The 18,922-nt window shown below is 34.4% G+C and overlaps 1 protein-coding gene and 1 non-coding gene across 2 annotated transcripts; both read right to left on the bottom strand.

Moving 5' to 3' along the window:
• Positions 1 to 7,586: 7,586 nt before the first annotated feature.
• Positions 7,587 to 7,650, bottom strand: LOC133300142 (small nucleolar RNA snoR101). The gene has a single exon (XR_009750025.1). It is a non-coding gene; the product is annotated as a small nucleolar RNA snoR101 (small nucleolar RNA).
• A 2,988-nt stretch (positions 7,651 to 10,638) lies between these two features.
• Positions 10,639 to 11,280, bottom strand: LOC133300137 (branchpoint-bridging protein-like). The gene has a single exon (XM_061499636.1). The coding sequence runs from the start codon at positions 11,170 to 11,172 to the stop codon at positions 10,726 to 10,728; it is 447 nt and encodes a 148-aa protein (XP_061355620.1). The 5' UTR covers positions 11,173 to 11,280; the 3' UTR covers positions 10,639 to 10,725.
• Between the last annotated feature and the right edge of the window lie 7,642 nt (positions 11,281 to 18,922).

Consider the following 18,922-nt stretch of genomic DNA (forward strand, 5'->3'; position numbering starts at 1 on the left):
TCTGTAAATTGGAGAAATCACTTTATGGCCTAAAGCAGGCGAGTAGGCAATGGTTCTCAAAGCTGTCCACGGCTCTCAAAGCTCTTGGTTATTCCCCTTCATCAGCTGATCACACTTTATTCACTAAGAGGCATGGTGAATCTTTTACAACATTGCTTGTCTATGTGGACGATATAATCATGGCATGGAATGATTCTACTGAAATACCCAATGTTAAGAAACATTTGGATGCTCAATTTCGTATAAAGGATCTAGGCTCCCTTCGTTTTTTTCTTAGCATTGAAGTTTCTCAATCTTCTGCTGGCATCATCATAAATCAGAGACAATATGCTTTAGAATTATTATCTGACTGTGGTTTATTGGGGTGTAAACCATGTTCCACTCCTATGGATCCATCGAAAAAGCTCCAAAGGGTTCAAGGTTCTCCTTGTTCTGATCCTTATTCTTATAGGAGACTTATAGGTCGATTATTGTACCTCCCAACCACAAGACCCGATCTCTCTTTTGTTGTACAACAACTCAATCAATATGTCTCAAATCCAATGGATATTCACATGCAAGCTGCAACCAGAGTTCTTCGTTATATAAAAGGTTCACCTTGCAAAGGATTATTCTTCCCTAGCCAGAATGAACTTTCTGTTTCGGGCTTTGCTGATGTCGACTGGGGTTGTTGTATAGATACCCGAAAATATGTCTCTGGTTTGTGTGTTATTATTGGTTCTTCCCTTGTATCTTGGAAATCAAAGAAACAAACGACTGTTTCTAGATCATCCACAGAATCCGAATATAGTGCTTTGGCCAACATTGCTTGTGAGTTGCAATGTATTCATTATTTATTAAAGGATCTTGGTGTTACTCCTTCCAAGCCTGCTTCGGTGTACTGTGATAGTCTTTCAGCAATATATTTAGCTCATAATCCTAGCTTCCATGAGCGGAGCAAACATATTGAACTGGATTGCCACATCATCCGTGAAAAAATTCAAAATGGTTTGCTTCATTTACTGCCTATCTCCACTGTTAATCAATTGGCTGAGGTGCTGACTAAAGCTTTGCATCCTTCTCCTTTCCTTTCACTTGAAAAAGGGTATTCTAATATATTATAGAATTGTAAATAATATGTACAAAGGGTTCTCTATTTATAGAGAATACTTGACCTAATTTTGACCTAATGGGCTTGGCCCAATACAACAAATAAATGACTAAATAATAACTAAATAATAACTAAATAATTATTATTTACAACACTCCCCCTCAAGCTGAGGAATAGATATTTATCATTCCCAGCTTGCTAGTAGGTTCTTGAAATCTGTCTGAAGGAAGCCCCTTTGTTAATAGATCAGCTAATTGACGCCCAGTGGGAATGTATGGAGTGGTAATTAACCCGCTATCAAGTTTCTCTTTGATGAAATGGCGGTCAACCTCAATATGTTTAGTTCGATCATGTTGAACTGGATTATGAGCTACACAAATAGCGGACTTATTATCACATAGCAGCTTCATAGGTCCCTCACATTTTATTTTGAGATCATCAAGTACAATTTTCAGCCACAGTAACTCACAAATGCCTTTAGCCATAGCTCGAAATTCAGCTTCTGCACTTGATCTGGCAACCACATCTTGTTTCTTACTTCTCCAATGCACCAAGTTACCGCAAAGAAACCTGCAATAACCAGTGGTAGAACGACGGTCAGTCACGGATCCAGCATAATCAGCATCTGTGTAGACTTCTAAAGATAGATTGCCATCACGTCGGAATAACAATCCTTTACCAGGAGTACCTTTAAGATACTGAAGAATTCTCTCTACTGCCTGCATGTGTTTTTCTTTTGGATCGTGCATAAACTGACTGACAACACTAACAACATAAGCTAGGTCTGGTCTAGTATGGGCCAGATATATCAATTTCTCAACTAGCCATTGATATTGTCCTTTATCAACTGGAGGACTCTCTTCTTCATAGCCCATCTTGTGATTCTGCTCAATAGGAGTATTAGAGAGTTTACACCCGAGCTTTCCTGCTTCTTTGAGAAGATCAAGAACATATTTCCTCTGGCTGATAAAAATTCCTTTGCTTGAATGAGCTACTTCTATCCCTAGGAAATATCTCAGTTTCCCAAGGTCTTTGATTTCAAACTCAAAGGCAAGCCGTGTTTGCAGAATCTGTCTCTCCACAAAATCATCACCTGTGATAATAATATCATCAACATATACAAGGAGCACAGTAAGCTTCCCATTTTGGGAGTGCTTGAAGAAAAGAGTGTGATATCTCCTTGACTCTTTCTGTATCCTAAGGTCATCATAACCTTAGTAAATCTTCTAAACCAAGCACGAGGTGACTGCTTCATTCCATATAAGGCCTTTTTTAATCTACAAACTTTATTTTCCCCCTTCACAGAATCAAAACCAGGCGGGATTTCCATGTAGACTTCTTCTTCTAACTCACCATTGAGGAAAGCATTTTTCACATCAAATTGATTTATATCCCAATTGTAATGGGCAGCAAGGGATAACAAGATTCTCATTGTATTCATCTTTGCAACTGGAGCAAAGGTTTCTTCATAATCAATGCCATAGGTTTGAGTGTAACCTTTGGCCACTAATCGAGCCTTATATCTCTCAAGAGTGCCATCAGAATTATATTTCAGGGCATAAACTCATCTGCACCCTACTGCTTTCTTTCCGTTGGGTCTATCAATAACCTCCCATGTTTTATTTTTCTCCAAAGCATTCATCTCATCTTGCATGGCTTGAGCCCAATTCCTATCTTTCAAGGCTTCATGTACTGATTTTGGGATTGCAATAGAATCTAGTGCTGAAACAAAGCTTTTGTGCTGCACAGAAAGATTAGCAGAGGAAACAAAGTGGGAGATAGGGTATTGAGTACAAGAGGGACTGGAGGAACAAGTTTTCTTGTGACAAGATCTTTTTCCTTTTCTAAGAGCAATAGGTAAGTCATCAGAAGTAGAAGCAATGGGTAAGTCATTAGAGATATCAGAAGAAATAGACAAATCATGAGAGGAAATAATATTAGAATCAGAAACAGAAGATTCAGGAGACTCAGAAGAAATAGGAGATTCAGGACTTACCAGTGGTTCAGACGATTGAGGTTGCTGCTGAGACAGTATGGGTTGTTTCCTCCTCTGATATACCAATTCAGGTGTCAAAATTTTCCGTATCTCAGGTGTATTTGAAGGTTCTGACACACCAAGAGCAGACACACTAGGAAGAGAGAAGATTGATCCAGACTCAAAAAAGGAAGGGGACGAGTCTTCTGATGAACTGTTCTCCCCCTGACGATGAGGACCCAGGAAATAAGATTCAGATTCTTGAAAGGTGACATCCATAGAAACAAAAAATTTCCGACTTGGTGGATGATAACACTTGTACCCTTTTTTATAAGGGGTATAACCAAGGAAGACACACTTAAGAGCCCTAGGATCCAACTTAGTCCGATGTTGTTTATGAACATGGACAAAGGCAACACATCCAAACACTCTTGGTGGAAGGCTCTGCAATATGGGAACAGAAGGAAAGAAGGAAGTTGCAGCTAACACTGCTTCTCCCCAATAAGAACTAGGAACAGATGTCTGGAAAAGTAGTGCTCTAGCAACTTCAAGAAGGTGACTATTTTTCCTTTCAGCAACCCCGTTTTGTTGAGGGGTATCAACACATATGAGCTCATAAATCATACCTCTGTCTGAAATGAATTGTGACAGGCGTTGATTGACGTACTCAGTACCATTATCAGATCTGAGTCTTTTAATACCTTTACCAAACTGAGTCTCAACCATGTGATGAAACCGAATAAATATCTCTGGTACTTCAAACTTGTCTTTCATCAAGTATATCCATGTTATCCGAGTACAATCGTCAATAAAAGAAACAAACCACCTTGCACCTGAAACACTGTGCACTTTAGAAGGGCCCCAAACATCAGAATGGATAAGAGAAAAAGGTTCCCTGCTTTTAATAGTGCTAGAAGGAAATGACACTCGATGGTGTTTTGCAAATTCACAAACATCACAATGAAATGTCTCAACCGACTTATTGAGAAACAGAGAGGGGAACATAAACTTCAAAAGACTAAATGGTGGATGCCCCAGACGCTTGTGATGGAGCCAAATCATAGACTCTGCAGTAGAAGGATGACGTGTCATTAATAACTGATTTTTGCTAGCATGGTCTGGAAGGAGATGATACAACCCATCCTGTTCATTAGCAACTCCAATTGTCTTCTTCGTGGTAAGATCCTGAATAACACAATGAGAAGGAAAAAATGTGATAGAACAATTCAAATCAGTTGTAAGTTTTTGAGTGGAGATAAGATTAGTAGAAAGCTGAGGAACATAAAGAACATTTTTAAGAAACAAGAAAGGTTGAATTTGAATGCTACCAGAACCAATAACTGATTATGGGATCCATCAGCTACAGATATAGTATGACTACCAACAGTAGGATGATAAGAACAAAACAACTCAGTACGACAAGCCATATGATCAGTTGCACCAGAATCCAAAATCCATGAGGTTTTAAAATCAGTGCAAGAAGCAAGAAGAGATATAGAACGTGTGCTCTTACCAGATAAGATCGAAGAACTATCATGCTCGGCCATCTTTTAACAAAAAAAAGTTAACAACCAGCGATAAAATTAACCAAACAGAATATCAAATGACCTCTGATCAGAAAAATAATCACAGATCCAGACAGAAGACAAGAAGATGAGAAGAATGGTGGTGGTCCGGTCCAAGAACACGGCCGCACGCGCCTCCACGCGCCGGAGAAAGGAGCTGCGCGTGGGCTTCACTCGCCGGGAAAGGGGCGGCGCGTGAGAGCGCGTGGAGGGGCTTCTTCGGCTGAGATTTTGTCTGTGGGTGGTCGCGGTTGAAAAGTCGCCGGAAAGTGGTCCAAACGGTGAAGACAGATCTGATTGGAGGCGGTCAGAAGTGTTTGGGTCGTTTGTGGCGGAGGAACAATGCGTAGAATGATAGAACGGAGGAAAAATAAGGTCAACAATGGTCCCCTTGGTCCAAAAGGTCCTCGGAAAAATTTTCCGGTGGCGGCTGATGGCGGCAAGAGGCAAAGAGGTAAATAATCTGTACAAAGGGTTCTCTATTTATAGAGAATACTTGACCTAATTTTGACCTAATGGGCTTGGCCCAATACAACAAATAAATGACTAAATAATAACTAAATAATTATTATTTACAACACTTTCCATTATCTCCAAGTTGGGGCTCATGGACATTCACCTTCCAACTTGAGGGGGGGTATTAACATATAAGTCAAGTTTGTTAGTCAGTTATAATTAATTGGTTAGTTATGTACAGTTGTATTTCTGTTACTGTAAGTTAACTAGTTTGTTAGCTTCTTAGTTAGATTTTCGTTTCTTATTTACAGATAGGCTAACTGATATATATAGCAGTAGCCTTGGTAGTTTGTAGTTACTTTTTTTGATCAATCAATACAATGAGTTTCTTCATTCATAATACCTTATGTATTGAGATTTGCCTTTTTTTTTTTCTACTCAATAGTAAACATGGACATAATAAGTTTTATGATCAGTTTACCTCTGACCCCTTTTCTATTTTCTCATTGCAACGTGTTTATTCTTCCCAAATGTACAGGAGTATGTGCGGGTAAGGATGTTGCTTGTGCGAGTGAGGACGTAAGAGAGAATGTGGAAGCTTATAATGGACACATGGACATGGCTGAGTGGAAGAATGAGAGAGAAACCGTTAAGGTAGAGAATGATTAGGTTACGAGAGAAGGAGGCAGGGGCAGAGAAGAATTTTGGTTAATTCTTGGTAATAAGGTTGCTGTATTGGAGTGCTGGTTCCTCCGTTGGAAGAGCCGGTGCCTTTCTTCGTTTTATTTCAGCATTTAACTTTTTGTAAACACCTGAATTACGATTCAGGTTGTCTGTGATTCGTTTGCAGTTGTTAATGAGAATCGAGACTTATTTTCTCTATGATTCCTCCGATATTCGATTATTGTTGGTTTGTTTGGTTACTGTTTGAATGTTGAAACTCTATTCGGACGGAGTGGTACTCATCAATATATTAGTTAGTTACCTGAATTACCTTTTTCCTTTTAGGAATCTTCCCTCAATTCTGTTCGAGACAGGTCCAAGATTAAAACCTCTTCCAAAGATGATAATGTGGAGTGTGGAGAATGAACACATGTTCTTACCCTTACTTGCTCAACTTCCATGCACTAACTAAACTATCATCATTTGATCACGGCACTAAATGTTTATGGAACAGTGACCAAAATGTCACTGTTTTCCAACTTTTTTTCCTAAATGTCACGCCAACAGTGTTAATTTTCAATATGTCACGTGGGCAAATTCGCTACTCTAGGTAACGAACTTTGTTGCAATTAATGCACCTGCACGTTTCACCTGCCACGCCACGTGACAGATATTCAACGAATTCGCTGCCTGCCCTAGCAAACTTCGTTGCATGTTTGCCATGTGTCATCGTGACAGGTGCATTAATTGCAACCAAGTTTGCTACCTAGAGTAGCGAACTTAATGTCCACTAGGAACGTGACACATCAACAAACTGAATTCGCTACAGTTCCCAACGAACTTGTCCACGTGACATATTGAGAATTAACACTGTTGGCGTAACATTTAAGGAAAAAAGTTGGAAAACAGTGACATTTTGATCACTGTTCCAAATGTTTACCCAGCTTGAAACTTGCTTTCTCGGTCCCTTGGTAGATCTCTTTGCCATTTGCTATTTTCCCGAATCCCTATATTTCTTGTGTGTAACGGCTATAACTCACAGAAGTGAACATAACTATACTTGGTTGACAGCCAGACTGTTCGAAACAACTAAACCGGCTCTCAACTAAACGTGCGTGTCTCCAAGTTACTAAGGAGCTTTTATTTCATATCCTCCAATAAACATGTGTGAATTGTTAACTTCGACAGTTTCATATAGAGGTTAGTAGGTTTAGAGTAATTTATTATGGATGATAACATAACACCCTCAAATTTCTTTTAAAAATAAATTAAACTTGGTTGAAGCCAAATTGTTCGAACCAACTAAAGAGGCTCTCACAACTACTTCAAATTTGCACAAAGATGTGCAGACATTCATTATAACGGCACAACCTTGATAGCCAAAATTAAGTGCAGACTTTCGTTTTCCACCATATAACTGAGTGTATCAGGGTTCTTTCAAAGTTCTAATATTAATGTTAGTTTCGCATAAATGCAGGGATCCAACATTCTTTTATTCCTTCAGGCAACTACCAGAATCTTCCACGCAAGTCAAAGGTTTCCTTCTCTTATAAATAAAACCTTCCATGAAAAACCAAAATCATAGTTCGGGCATATGCTACACAAGAGAGATGTTTTAAGCGAGAAACCAAACACAGAAAAGAAATGCGCAAGGCATTTATTTACTTTCACAGCTAATCGTCCCTATTCTTCAATGATAGGATTTGTTTAAATAACGTAGAAGCACAACACATTGCCATAACATCAAATCAATCAACATATTTCATAATTATAATGTACCTCATTGTTAATATTTTTCTGCTATCGATCACAGATTCAAAATTAAGTGCAAAGAAAAAGCATCAGCGAATGAACTTGTCAACATATGAACTTACCTGAAGTTCAGAGATCAAGTGTAAAAGCATCATATGCACTATCTTTGCACTTGCATTTCAGTTCATAAAGCTAAGATTTTGGTTAAAATAATATAGGACGTGTATATCCAAACGACTATGACCAAATCTAGAGACATAAATAATAAGTACACTTAGCCAGCACAAAAAACCAAACTGCAATGTCTTAACAGAGGAAAAGACTGTTATGATTGTAAAATCTAATAGGCCTAGCAACTTAATAATGCAACTACAAAAAAAGAATCAGAAAACAAGTAATCTCTAACGCAGAACATCTATACTGCAGATCAAAAATAGGGTTTCTATTGAGGGGAGAATTAAGGGGATGGAGGATTCATCGGGTTTTAGGGTTAGATTGGTGGCTATTACGGTGCTGGGAACAGTAACTTCGAGTTCGAGATCGGGTAGCGGCTAGGTTTATCTTTTCTTTGAAAGACGAAAAAGGAAAAGGGTTATCGAAACACAATACAGGGGGGTAGCATATGAGAAGCGCGAGGGTGGAGTTAATTGAGTTGAGAGCTCGAGGCTGCGAATGTGTGACCCAATAACTTCTTTATGGGCCAGAAATCTGAATCAAACTCTGGCCCGAACAATTTATAAATATAAAAAATTTATATATATATATATATATATATATATATATATATATATATATATATATATATATGAGGCAGGATCCTTTGACATCGGTGTCAAATTTGAAATTTGACACCGAATCTGAGAGCTGTTAGATAAAAAAAGATTAACGACTCTGATTTGCAAGCATGTGACACCATTGATCTTTTTTTATCTAACGGCTCTCAGATAAGGTGTCAAAATTAAAATTTGACACCGGTGTTAAAGAATCCTACCTCTCTCTCTCTATATATATATATATATATATATAGTAAAAGTGTGTGTCATTTTAAATGATGTAAAATTGTGTCATTTTAAATAAGAGGAAGAGATATATCATGGGGGAGAGAGTGGACAAGAAATACAAAGGTGCGGGTCTCACATCTTTGTGAGAGTGAAATGATACAAGTTGTGTTATTTAAAAGGACAAACATTTTTTTCAGATATATATATATATATATATATATATATATATATATATATATATGGTTTAAAGTTTCTAAAATTACTTTAGATAACTTTATCACACAAAAAGGTGTGTGGGGTCCATATAGACCTATGTGAAGAGAAGAGAGAGAAAATGAAAATATGGGTCTTACACATTTTTGTGTGTGTATTTTGATGAATATTAGATAAAATTACCTAAAGTAACTTTAAATTTATATATATATATATATATATATATATATATATATATATATATATATATATATATATATATATAGGACAGTTATACTTACTACTCTTAGTACTTGATTTATTACTGTTGGGTCAATTTGAAATTAATGATTAAAAAATGGAAAAATTTAATTGTCGTTGATTTTAAATTGATCTAACGGCAACCAATTAAGTAGTAAAAGTATTAAGATTAAAATAATGGAAAGTATAACCTTTCTCATATATATATATATATATATATATATATATATATATATATATATTATATCTTAACAAATTTAATATATCCTTTTTATTTTAAAATTTTTTAATGAAAAAATGCTACTATAACTATTATTTTGATCTCGAAAAGATGTTATATTTGGCTATTTGCATAACAAGTCTTTTTTAGCACTCTGTTGATTTTTTAAGAATCCAAAAAGTATTAGAATAAATCATTACAAAGACATAATTTTTTTTTTCATTATAAACTTACTGTGTAAGTAACCTTTGGTTTTTGACTTGTTCAATCTTTACTAGTTTTTTTTTTTTAGGATAATTCAGCTTTAGTTTCTTTCTTTTCTTGTATCTTCTTTTTATGTGATCCTTGAGACGCTCAACGTTGAGCAGTGAGCAATACACGCACTTGTGTTGGTGATCTTGTCTTGCGATACGATAATTCTTGGTAACCTTTTTGGACCATTGGTTGAGGGGATACCCACCTGAGGGGTACCTGCTCCTTAAATTACTCGATCAATTCTCAAAAGGTGCATCGCCAAGGAAAAAAATACAAATAAATTGAATAAGTGATTTTGTTTAATTCAAACCCTTTTTTACATTCCAATTTACTCTCTATCATAAATCCGGGTTATTTAACTCATAGAGTGTGCTATTTATTCTTTAAAAAAAAAAATGGCACATACCATTTATTCATATATTAGGTTTGTTTTTGAAGAAATTTGCTTTAAACTAGATGGGAAAGATCAGCGAAATTCCCTACGTATTCCTCATCAGTAGAAAATTTGGATGATCATTCGAATGAGGTCACTCAACATAAAACCTTGTGTGTTCTAATTGCTTGCATATGAGCACACCACTTCGTTCAAAACCCAAGAAAACCTTCAATAGCTTATGACTTGTGTGAAATATTACATAAATCAGATTTTTAATATGAGAATAATCAAAGTCCATATTTAATATAAATGGAGGATTATATTAAACCAATATTTACATTTCAAATATTAATTAAGAAAACTTTAAAGTGTACAATGATATTGGTAAAAAGGTCAAATTCTAAGGAGGCTTATTGAATTTTATTTTATTTTGTATAATTGAAATTAAAAAATTTCAATAAAAGGTAGGAAGTGAAGAAGGAAAACAGGGCGAAAAGAAGGAAGAAATTATTAGGACTTACAGTCCAATACACAACCATCCAAAACAGGTGATGAATGAAGTGGTTAGACATTCCTAGCAATCTATGGCATTAAAACCCAAAAAAAATAAAAAAAAATAAACCTTTATTTATTCATGTTACCGATTATTGATTAAAATTTTAGAGCTCTTATATCACTTTTTTGTTTATTCTCTTAATTTTTTTCTCAAGCTCTACAAGTTCAAATTCAAATAATCATATCTCTGCTTAATCTCCTCTGTTTTTCCCATTTCCCCTGCAGAACCACATGCACACACAAAAGTCACTGCCATAAAAGAGAATAAATTTTCTCAAACACAACAAAAACTGGAATAAATTAATAACAAAAGCACTAATTCTCATTTAAAAGAAAAGTTTGACTACATCAAGATTCTCAGAGGTTATACAAAAATAAGAAGCAAATACAATAGAATAGCAGAAGCAATCATCCCTGTCCATTTCTGCACAGTGGTTGATGCTGAAGAGTCTTCTGTCTTGTGAGGAGGCTTTCTGTAGTAGAATGGAAAGTAAGGTAGAATAGGGTCCGGTGGTGGTGGGGCGCCATAAACACCACCACTGCCATCGCCGCCACTGCCGCCATAAGGTGGTGGTGGGTTATAAGGGTAATACCCTGAAGGTGGTGGGTATATTAACCCTGATTGTGGTGGTGCTGGTGGCACTGTAGACACTGAAGGAGTTGTAGGAGTGGCACTACTGCCAATGGGTGGAGGGTAACATGGATACGCGCATGGGTTGTCGGTTCTTGTTGTGCCCGGAAAAGAGAGGAGTATTATTGAGAGCAAGAAGAAAGTGGAAGTAGCTGGGTTTAAGTGAGTGATGATGGACATGTTTGGATGGAAGGAAAAAGATGGGAAACCAAAAGAAAAAGAAAAAAAGGATTAAGGGGGAGAGAAAAAACCAAGTGGGTGTGAATGAAAGTGAGTCTGAAGAAATGTGTGGGTGGTCTTTTTAGACGGCTACTGCTGTTTTGTCATATTTCAACAATAGAAAGAATGACAAGGATTGAAAGAGAGTTATAGCAATTTGTGTGTGAGGATGAGCAAGTCAAACTTTGGCTGATAGCAATTAGAAATTATGGTCACTCCTTAATGGAACCTTAGTTTAGTTTAATTGCATTTTGTTGGGAAAAAAAAAAAGGAGGAGTGGGTGAAGAGGCTGGGGACAGCAAAGCCTTCTTTTGGGCTATTAAAAACTAAAACGGGGATATAAAACTTCTATTGTTTTATTGGCAAAGAATAAAAATGATTGCACATGGTATGCCCACAATACCAAGGAAGTGTATATTGAATTGAAATACTGATATTTAATGGAAGTTTATAAAAATGATTGATGGTTTTATAAACTACAATCAAACTCTGATATTTAATGACTAAATTACAAAAGAGTCAATTAGTTCAATAGGTAGAAGTTAGCAATATTATTTCAAGCATCTTGAGATCAAATGAAATTAATTTGACAGCTGGCTTCAACTTTTCTCTGATGCTAAAAAAAATATAAAACGAAGAAAAAAAAAAGTTCTTACCACATCCCCCCCCCCCCCGCCGGTATTAAATAGTGTAGGATGAATTTACGTTTTCTTCGAAATTAGAAGTCATAAAAAGATATTTTAGCCATTCCTACCTGAAAAGTGGAGAAAAATTCTAGTAATCAAATCCTTATTGCTACTCATGGCTAAATCACGGTATTGAACTATTGTACTTCTTTTTGCTTTTGTTGATTTGAAGCAACGGTTAATATCATTCTTTGTGTATATGAACTTGAATTCAAAGCCTTGCATCAAATAACAATCCACTCAACCATTTCTGCTAAGTTCAAACTTTGAGTTAATATAATTCATGTCACGCAATCAAATTGCATATCACGTATATGCAAATGTTTTTTGGGCGATTTATACACCAAAACCCAAAGAAATAATAATAATGAAAAAAACTATACAAACAAACTCGATTAGGAGTGTCAACAAGAGTGGGCACTAGATTTATAACCCACAAAGGTATGAGGTTGGGAGTTTGCTCTAACCCTGATGGAATACCAGTGTGTACCATCATCTAAATTTTTAGGGTGTGTTTGGTACAAGTATTTCGAAAGGATTACTGGTAAACCTTCTTTGGTAAACTCAATTACCATATTTGGTAGAAGGAACAAAAATCAGTTCCCGGATATCTAAGAATTACCGGTAATTTAATTTATAAAGAAAAATTACTTTTTCAGATTACAAAAAATAATATGGTAATTCAGAATACCAAGTAAAGGAAAAGTACAACAATAATTTTCGAGACAAAAATACCCCAACACACATAAAAACCTAGACCCAATCTATCAATTACAAAAGTAAAAATAGTTTGGAATTATTTTTGTAAAATAACCTCATATTCCAAGTCATATTTCGTTATAAACTAAACATGAAATCAGTAATCTTTATCCAATATTTCCAGTAATATTTTGGCGAACCAAACACATTTTTCGTAAGATTTCAAGGAAACTCAATTTCTATTGTATTTCCATTAACCGTGATTCCCGGATACCAAAAAATTTCTCTTGTACTAAAGACATCCTTAGTTAAAAAAATAAAATAATAAGACACTCGATCAAGTGTAAAGACTCCCTTAGCATCAAACATTTCATATTAGAGGAAGGAGCCTCCCAAACTCCAGCTAGTTTTATACAACCGAATTGGATTACCTTTTTAGTTTCTGAAACCAAGATACTTCTGTGATTTTACTCTTCATTTGAGGTATGTAGGTTAATTGATGAAATTTTAAAATTTGAAGCCCCATCCTGAAAGGGGTAAATATGATTGCTATGTTAATACAAATGCTCCCTGTCTATTTGTTTCTCAAATATTCCAAAGTAAATAATACGCACTAGAGCAAATTATGCCTCTTATACGTGGTGGTAATACATAAGTTGGCAAAATTATACGTGGTGGTAACAGATAAGTTGGCGAGTCAGCTCATTCATTGAGTTAGAGCCAACAAAATTTTAGGTGATGTCAAACATTAAATTTTATCCAGAAAATTAGCTACGGTTATTAAGTCAGGTTTAAAACGTAGCTAATTTTTGAAATTCAACTTGAGTCAAGGTCTTGGTTGAACATAATGTAGCTCCGCCACTGATTATGTGGTGTAAATAAGCTAGGCTTTGTCTTAAATAGATTAAGTTTGTGTAAAAATATTGAGTATGACCTGGTCTATTAGCTTGTGTAGACCTCAAGTTACAAGTCTGGCCTGACCTATATTTAAAAAATAAAAGCATTGGTCCAAGCCTGTTAGCCTATTAAACATTCAACAATTAAAAGAATAATTAAAATAATATTATTTTATTATTCAAAATTATTAAAATAATAATTTTATTTATTATATTTTAAATAAATAATATGATATAGGCCGATCTGTAGGCTTATAGGCCCGACATGTACAAAAAAACATGTGGCCTGTTTTGTAAATAGGTTTTTTTAAAAGCTTAGACCTGCTCTATTTTACTATTTATAATAGGTGAGCCTAATGTAGGCTAGGCTATATAGGTCCTTATAGGCCGACCTAGTCCATTTACACTCATACTATCGAGTAATAATGGATACACAATGACATTATGGAGTATACATTTTCTTTTTCCTTTTTCAACAAACCAACTCAACTTTATGTTCCATAAAATGTTTGCAATCAACACAGCATCCTTAGTCTTTAAGTTGTATTAACTTTGCATGATTAATCTCTTTTGCAACTATTTCAACAATTATACCTTCAAATCTTAACTTGCAAAGTTCGTTCAAAAGTGATTTAGGTCTTCTTTCGGAGGAGAAAGCATCAAATCTCGATGATGTCATCTAAATGAAAGGGATGCTTTCCCTCTTCGAAAGACAATGGAAGAAAGTTCCTATTTTTATACCTTTTGAGAGAATTTATAAGATCTTTTCTTTGATTTATGATTTATCTATTGGATCGTGGAAGCTCTCCTTGAAATACTCAAGAATATACTACCCTGTACCCGATGCACCCTAAAGCTGCACTATTCATTAGACTCACCAATTTTTCTCCAAAATGAATACCGAACAATGGTATTGTTTTGGGACCATAAAGCAGAACACACGGGATTTTAGAGATTACGGTCATTAAAGGATCTCATATCTTACATGTACAGCTATTCACGTAGCAAAACAGTTTATCCTTTTAAAACATACAAGTTGTGTTATTTTAGTTGCTTATAATTACGTATATATTTATAGGATAAATGATTTCTTCAGTCATTGAAGATAAGTTATCTCCAATAAATTCAAAACGACGTCGTTTTGAAACAGAAATCAAAGTGTTTTTATAATTATAATATATTAGAGGGTTATTTTAGTCTTTATCATTATAATTTTTTAATCTTATAATCCCAACACAACATTGTTTTGAGCTCACTGGAGAGAACTTTAACTCCAGTGACTGAAGAAATACTTTTTTCATATTTATAATATTAAAAAAAAAATTTCTCTTTAGAGAATCTATAAACTGACGTGAAAAGTAAAAAAAAATACAACTTTAATATTATAATTATATACTTCTCTACATATTTATAAACAGCTAACAAATTGTATCATTTAAAATAACAAAACCTTTTCCCATTCACATATCCCACTTTCTTTGGCTTCACTCCAGTAATCTGCCACCCATCGCAATTATTTATTTTATAGAGACGGCTAATTCTTAAATGGGATATATTTTTCTTATGTTGTAGGAAAACAATTATCTCATGTTATAGAAATAAAAGTATAAGTGGGACCCACAGGTAAGAGAAGAGAGAAAAAAGAGTGGCGAGACCCAACCTCTTTTGATGTGTATAGGAAAATTATTTATCGTAAAATGAGATAAACATAACCCTTCTTAAATTTTGGATTAATTACAATCCGCTTGAATCAAAGAGTTATTATAAAAGATTAAGGAGGTAGACATGTGTCTGCCGTTGGATGGACTTCTTTACGTACGAAGTCTAAAAATTTTGTTATAAGAATAAGAATTTTTTTTTTTAAAAAAAAAACCCTTAAAAAATTTAAACTTCTCTAAAAACTTCAAAACCCGTTTTTATTTCCTTTTTGTTTTGAAAAAAAAATTCTTTTTAACTGAAATTGCCTTACCTAAAACGGATAAAAAGTTATCCAAGATCTCAGAGTGAAATGTTTGCACAATGTATTCGTTGGGATATATTACATCACTTCTTCACGTGTTTGGGTATAAAGAGAAAAAATATAACAACACCCAAAATTTGATGTTTCGATTAACAAAGTTACAAATCTTTTGTTTTTTTTGTTAGAAAGTTACAAAACAGGTCTTATATATCAAACAGAATTTTTATTTTTTTTATTCTAAAAATTAAAAAACTGTTTTTACAAATAGTATTCAAACAGGCCCGAATTCTCTCACTCTTTTTTATTTTTGAGAAAATGTTCCGTTTCTTTCATCACAATAGAGAGCTACCACTGTTGCTGTATATAAATATAGATGGGTTATAAACTTCTCTAGGTAGATGCTTAGTTTTGAACCAAACAAAGGTTGTTTCGAGGACTGCGAGAATCGAATCATAGAGGAGCATGTGGACAAGATTGCAATTGAAGCTAGTGTCCAATTTGCTGATTTCAGAAGTGTAATTCAAACTTCAAAAACCCATTCCATACGCAATAAGAAAATGGAAGAACAGCTGGAGAAAAAAAAATGTATGAGAATGAATGATTAAGACGTGTGGGCCAAAACCAAAACAACATTTGTATCATAGGTACAACCACTCTATTGTCCAATTTTGATAAACGGAATTGACCGAAACTAGATCATTCCCTGAAATCGCATAAATGTCAAAATTGAGTGAATGTGGAACTGTTTTAGTCTGAATACTCATAAGTTGGATAGATTGATATCCAATAGCTTTGATAGTAATGGCTGGATATAATAGAGCAAATGATGGTATAGCAATGAACATCGAGACGATAATAGGAAATGTGGTCCGAGAATATCGATGTTTGACGCGAGAGATAGAACAAACAGATTTGTTTGATGAACAATTTACATAATTAAAATTTTGATGATATGTACTTGTTGGGTGGTGACCTATCATAGAATAAGTATAATTGATATGTTGCTCTAATCTCTTGTTTTAAAAGAGATATTTTGTCTATGCTGATGTAGCCGGAAAGAGAGAGATCAGAAAGAAAGTGAAAAAGACGAAGATTCTATGAAAAAAAAATCGAGCAAGAAAGCATTAGGATTATTATACCTTCACAAAGACATGCACTTTTGTGTAAGAGAAATCTTATTTGTAATCATTTTAGAGGGTGAGGTGTTAGAAAATTTTATTTTCTACGTAATTGTAGGTTACATATTTAATTATCAATTATATCATGCTACTTAATTATTGGACAAATTAAGTGATTTATTAAGGAATCAAATTAGATTTCACAATGAGTATGGATTTAATGAGTGGATACTTACATTGGCCCAACATAGTATAATGGGAGTCTGGTGGACTATAAGGAATTAGGAAAATGTTATACCCAATATGTTAAATTAGTTATATAGTTTTTCTTTCTATCAAAGATTACTTTCACATAAGGATTTCCACTCCGGTGATTTGACTGGGGAAGATCATTATGAAACCATAAGTGTTGCGATGGAATCAAGTATACTTAAATTCCTTTAGTTTCCTCGATGATCCAATATGATGTATTCAGGGGTTTGCGGTGATGATTTTCACCATGGGATATTAGGGAGAGTCTCAATATTTTCTAAACCGAAGAGAGAAATTTGTAATATCATTATTCGTAGTGAAAGTTTTCTTAACTAGGTCTTGTGGTTTTTACTCTTCATATTGAAGAGGTTTTTTACATTAAAATTTAGTTGATTCTTTACTAACTCTCCTCTATGTTTTTAAATTTTATTTATGTTTGTTCGCTGAAGCCGGGCTAAAGAAGTTAGGATCTTTGACACTAAGAAGCTGGATTAGAAGTGTCGGACTCCACAACACAATAACACTTGATCTAAGATGTATAAAAACCAACGACTAGAACAAACACTTATTTATCATGATAAGTCTCACATCCAAACATTTATAAAAGGATTCAACTTACATAACTATATTGAAAGTGTGTCATGTGTTATCGATCTTCCATGTTTCATATGTTGTACATTTGCTTGTTGTTATTATGAGTAGGGGTGTAAATGAGTCGAGCGGCTTGTCAAAGGCCCAAGGCTTGGTTTGCTTTAAGCTTGCCTTAGTCTGGCTTCTTTAATAAATAGAACGGACTTAAGTTTTAAAAAAACTTGTTTAGCAAACAAGCTCAAGTCTAATTTAATGAGGCTTGGCTTAAAAGCCTGTGAGCGGGTCCGATATATTATTATAATAGATAATATATTTTTATGTCCCTAAATTGTTAACCCTATTTTTTATATCAAATTGCTCATATGGAGGTGTTTATGGACTTTGGGGTAAGTGCTAAGTTTCCTTGGAGTAGCATGAGGTATGGTAGTAGTGCTAATAGGTAGATTTTTTTTTTCTTTGATTAGGTGTTGTCAGTTATATTAGTTGTTAACCTCTTTGTTCCAATTTGATGATGGGAATGATGGTGACATAAGATGAGATTCAATTGTTTGTTTGGTTATTTTAATAAAGGTTATCGTAACTGTTATTTTTTTTAATATTACAAACTGTTATCACTGGAATTTTTTAAAAGTTAGTTATATTACATATTTTTCTTAAAATATTCTTCCCCACATTCTCTATTTCATGAGCTGGATCAATGTTTAAGAAGAAATTGCGGAACTCATTATTTGATCTTAAAATATATGTGGACTAGATGGGTTCTATGATTGTTTTTCTCTTACAAAGGAATACAGAATTTGATGCATATATACTCTCAACATTTGGACGTATGTGAGTTTAGAAAAGCTACATTTTATAATTATATATGAGCCAAACTAAGCTTTTAATTTTTTATAAACAAGTCAAGTTAAGCCTAGAATTTAACTCGTATTAAGCTAATGAGACAAGCCAAGCTCAAAATATTTTTCATATAGGCTTGGCTCGTTTAAGTTAAAGCTTGACTTGACTCAACTCATTTACACCCCTAATCATGAATGAATGTGTAAGCTTGATTTGACTCAACTCATTTACACCCCTAATCATGTGTGTGTGTGTGTGTGTGTGTGTGTGAGAGAGAGAGACACTACAAGAAAAAATCTTATTAGTGACAAAATTTTATGAAATTTTGTCACAAATTTCTACGTCGCAAGTAAATTTCGTCACAAATTCCTGAGTCACAAATTCCTGAGTCGCAAATTTATTTGTGACGAAATTTGATTATTTGTGTCAAAAATTATTATTTGTGACAAAATTTATGATGAAATTTTTCGTCACAAATAAACTTTTTTCTTGGAGAGAGAGAGAGAGAGAAAGAGAGATGAAGATACTTGTATAGCTGAGAAGGGGTAACATATTTTTTTATATTTTTATATATAAAAAGTTTGTTCCATTTGTGATTTTAATATATATTGATGAGTTCGACACATATCATATATCTCTGGTATAATCTAATATTTGTTGAGATGTTGT

The sequence above is a fragment of the Gastrolobium bilobum genome, unplaced genomic scaffold (genome assembly GCF_033153095.1).
Source record: "Gastrolobium bilobum isolate Gb01-03AN ecotype WA unplaced genomic scaffold, APGP_CSIRO_Gbil_v1 utg38323, whole genome shotgun sequence".
Taxonomy (NCBI): domain Eukaryota; kingdom Viridiplantae; phylum Streptophyta; class Magnoliopsida; order Fabales; family Fabaceae; genus Gastrolobium; species Gastrolobium bilobum.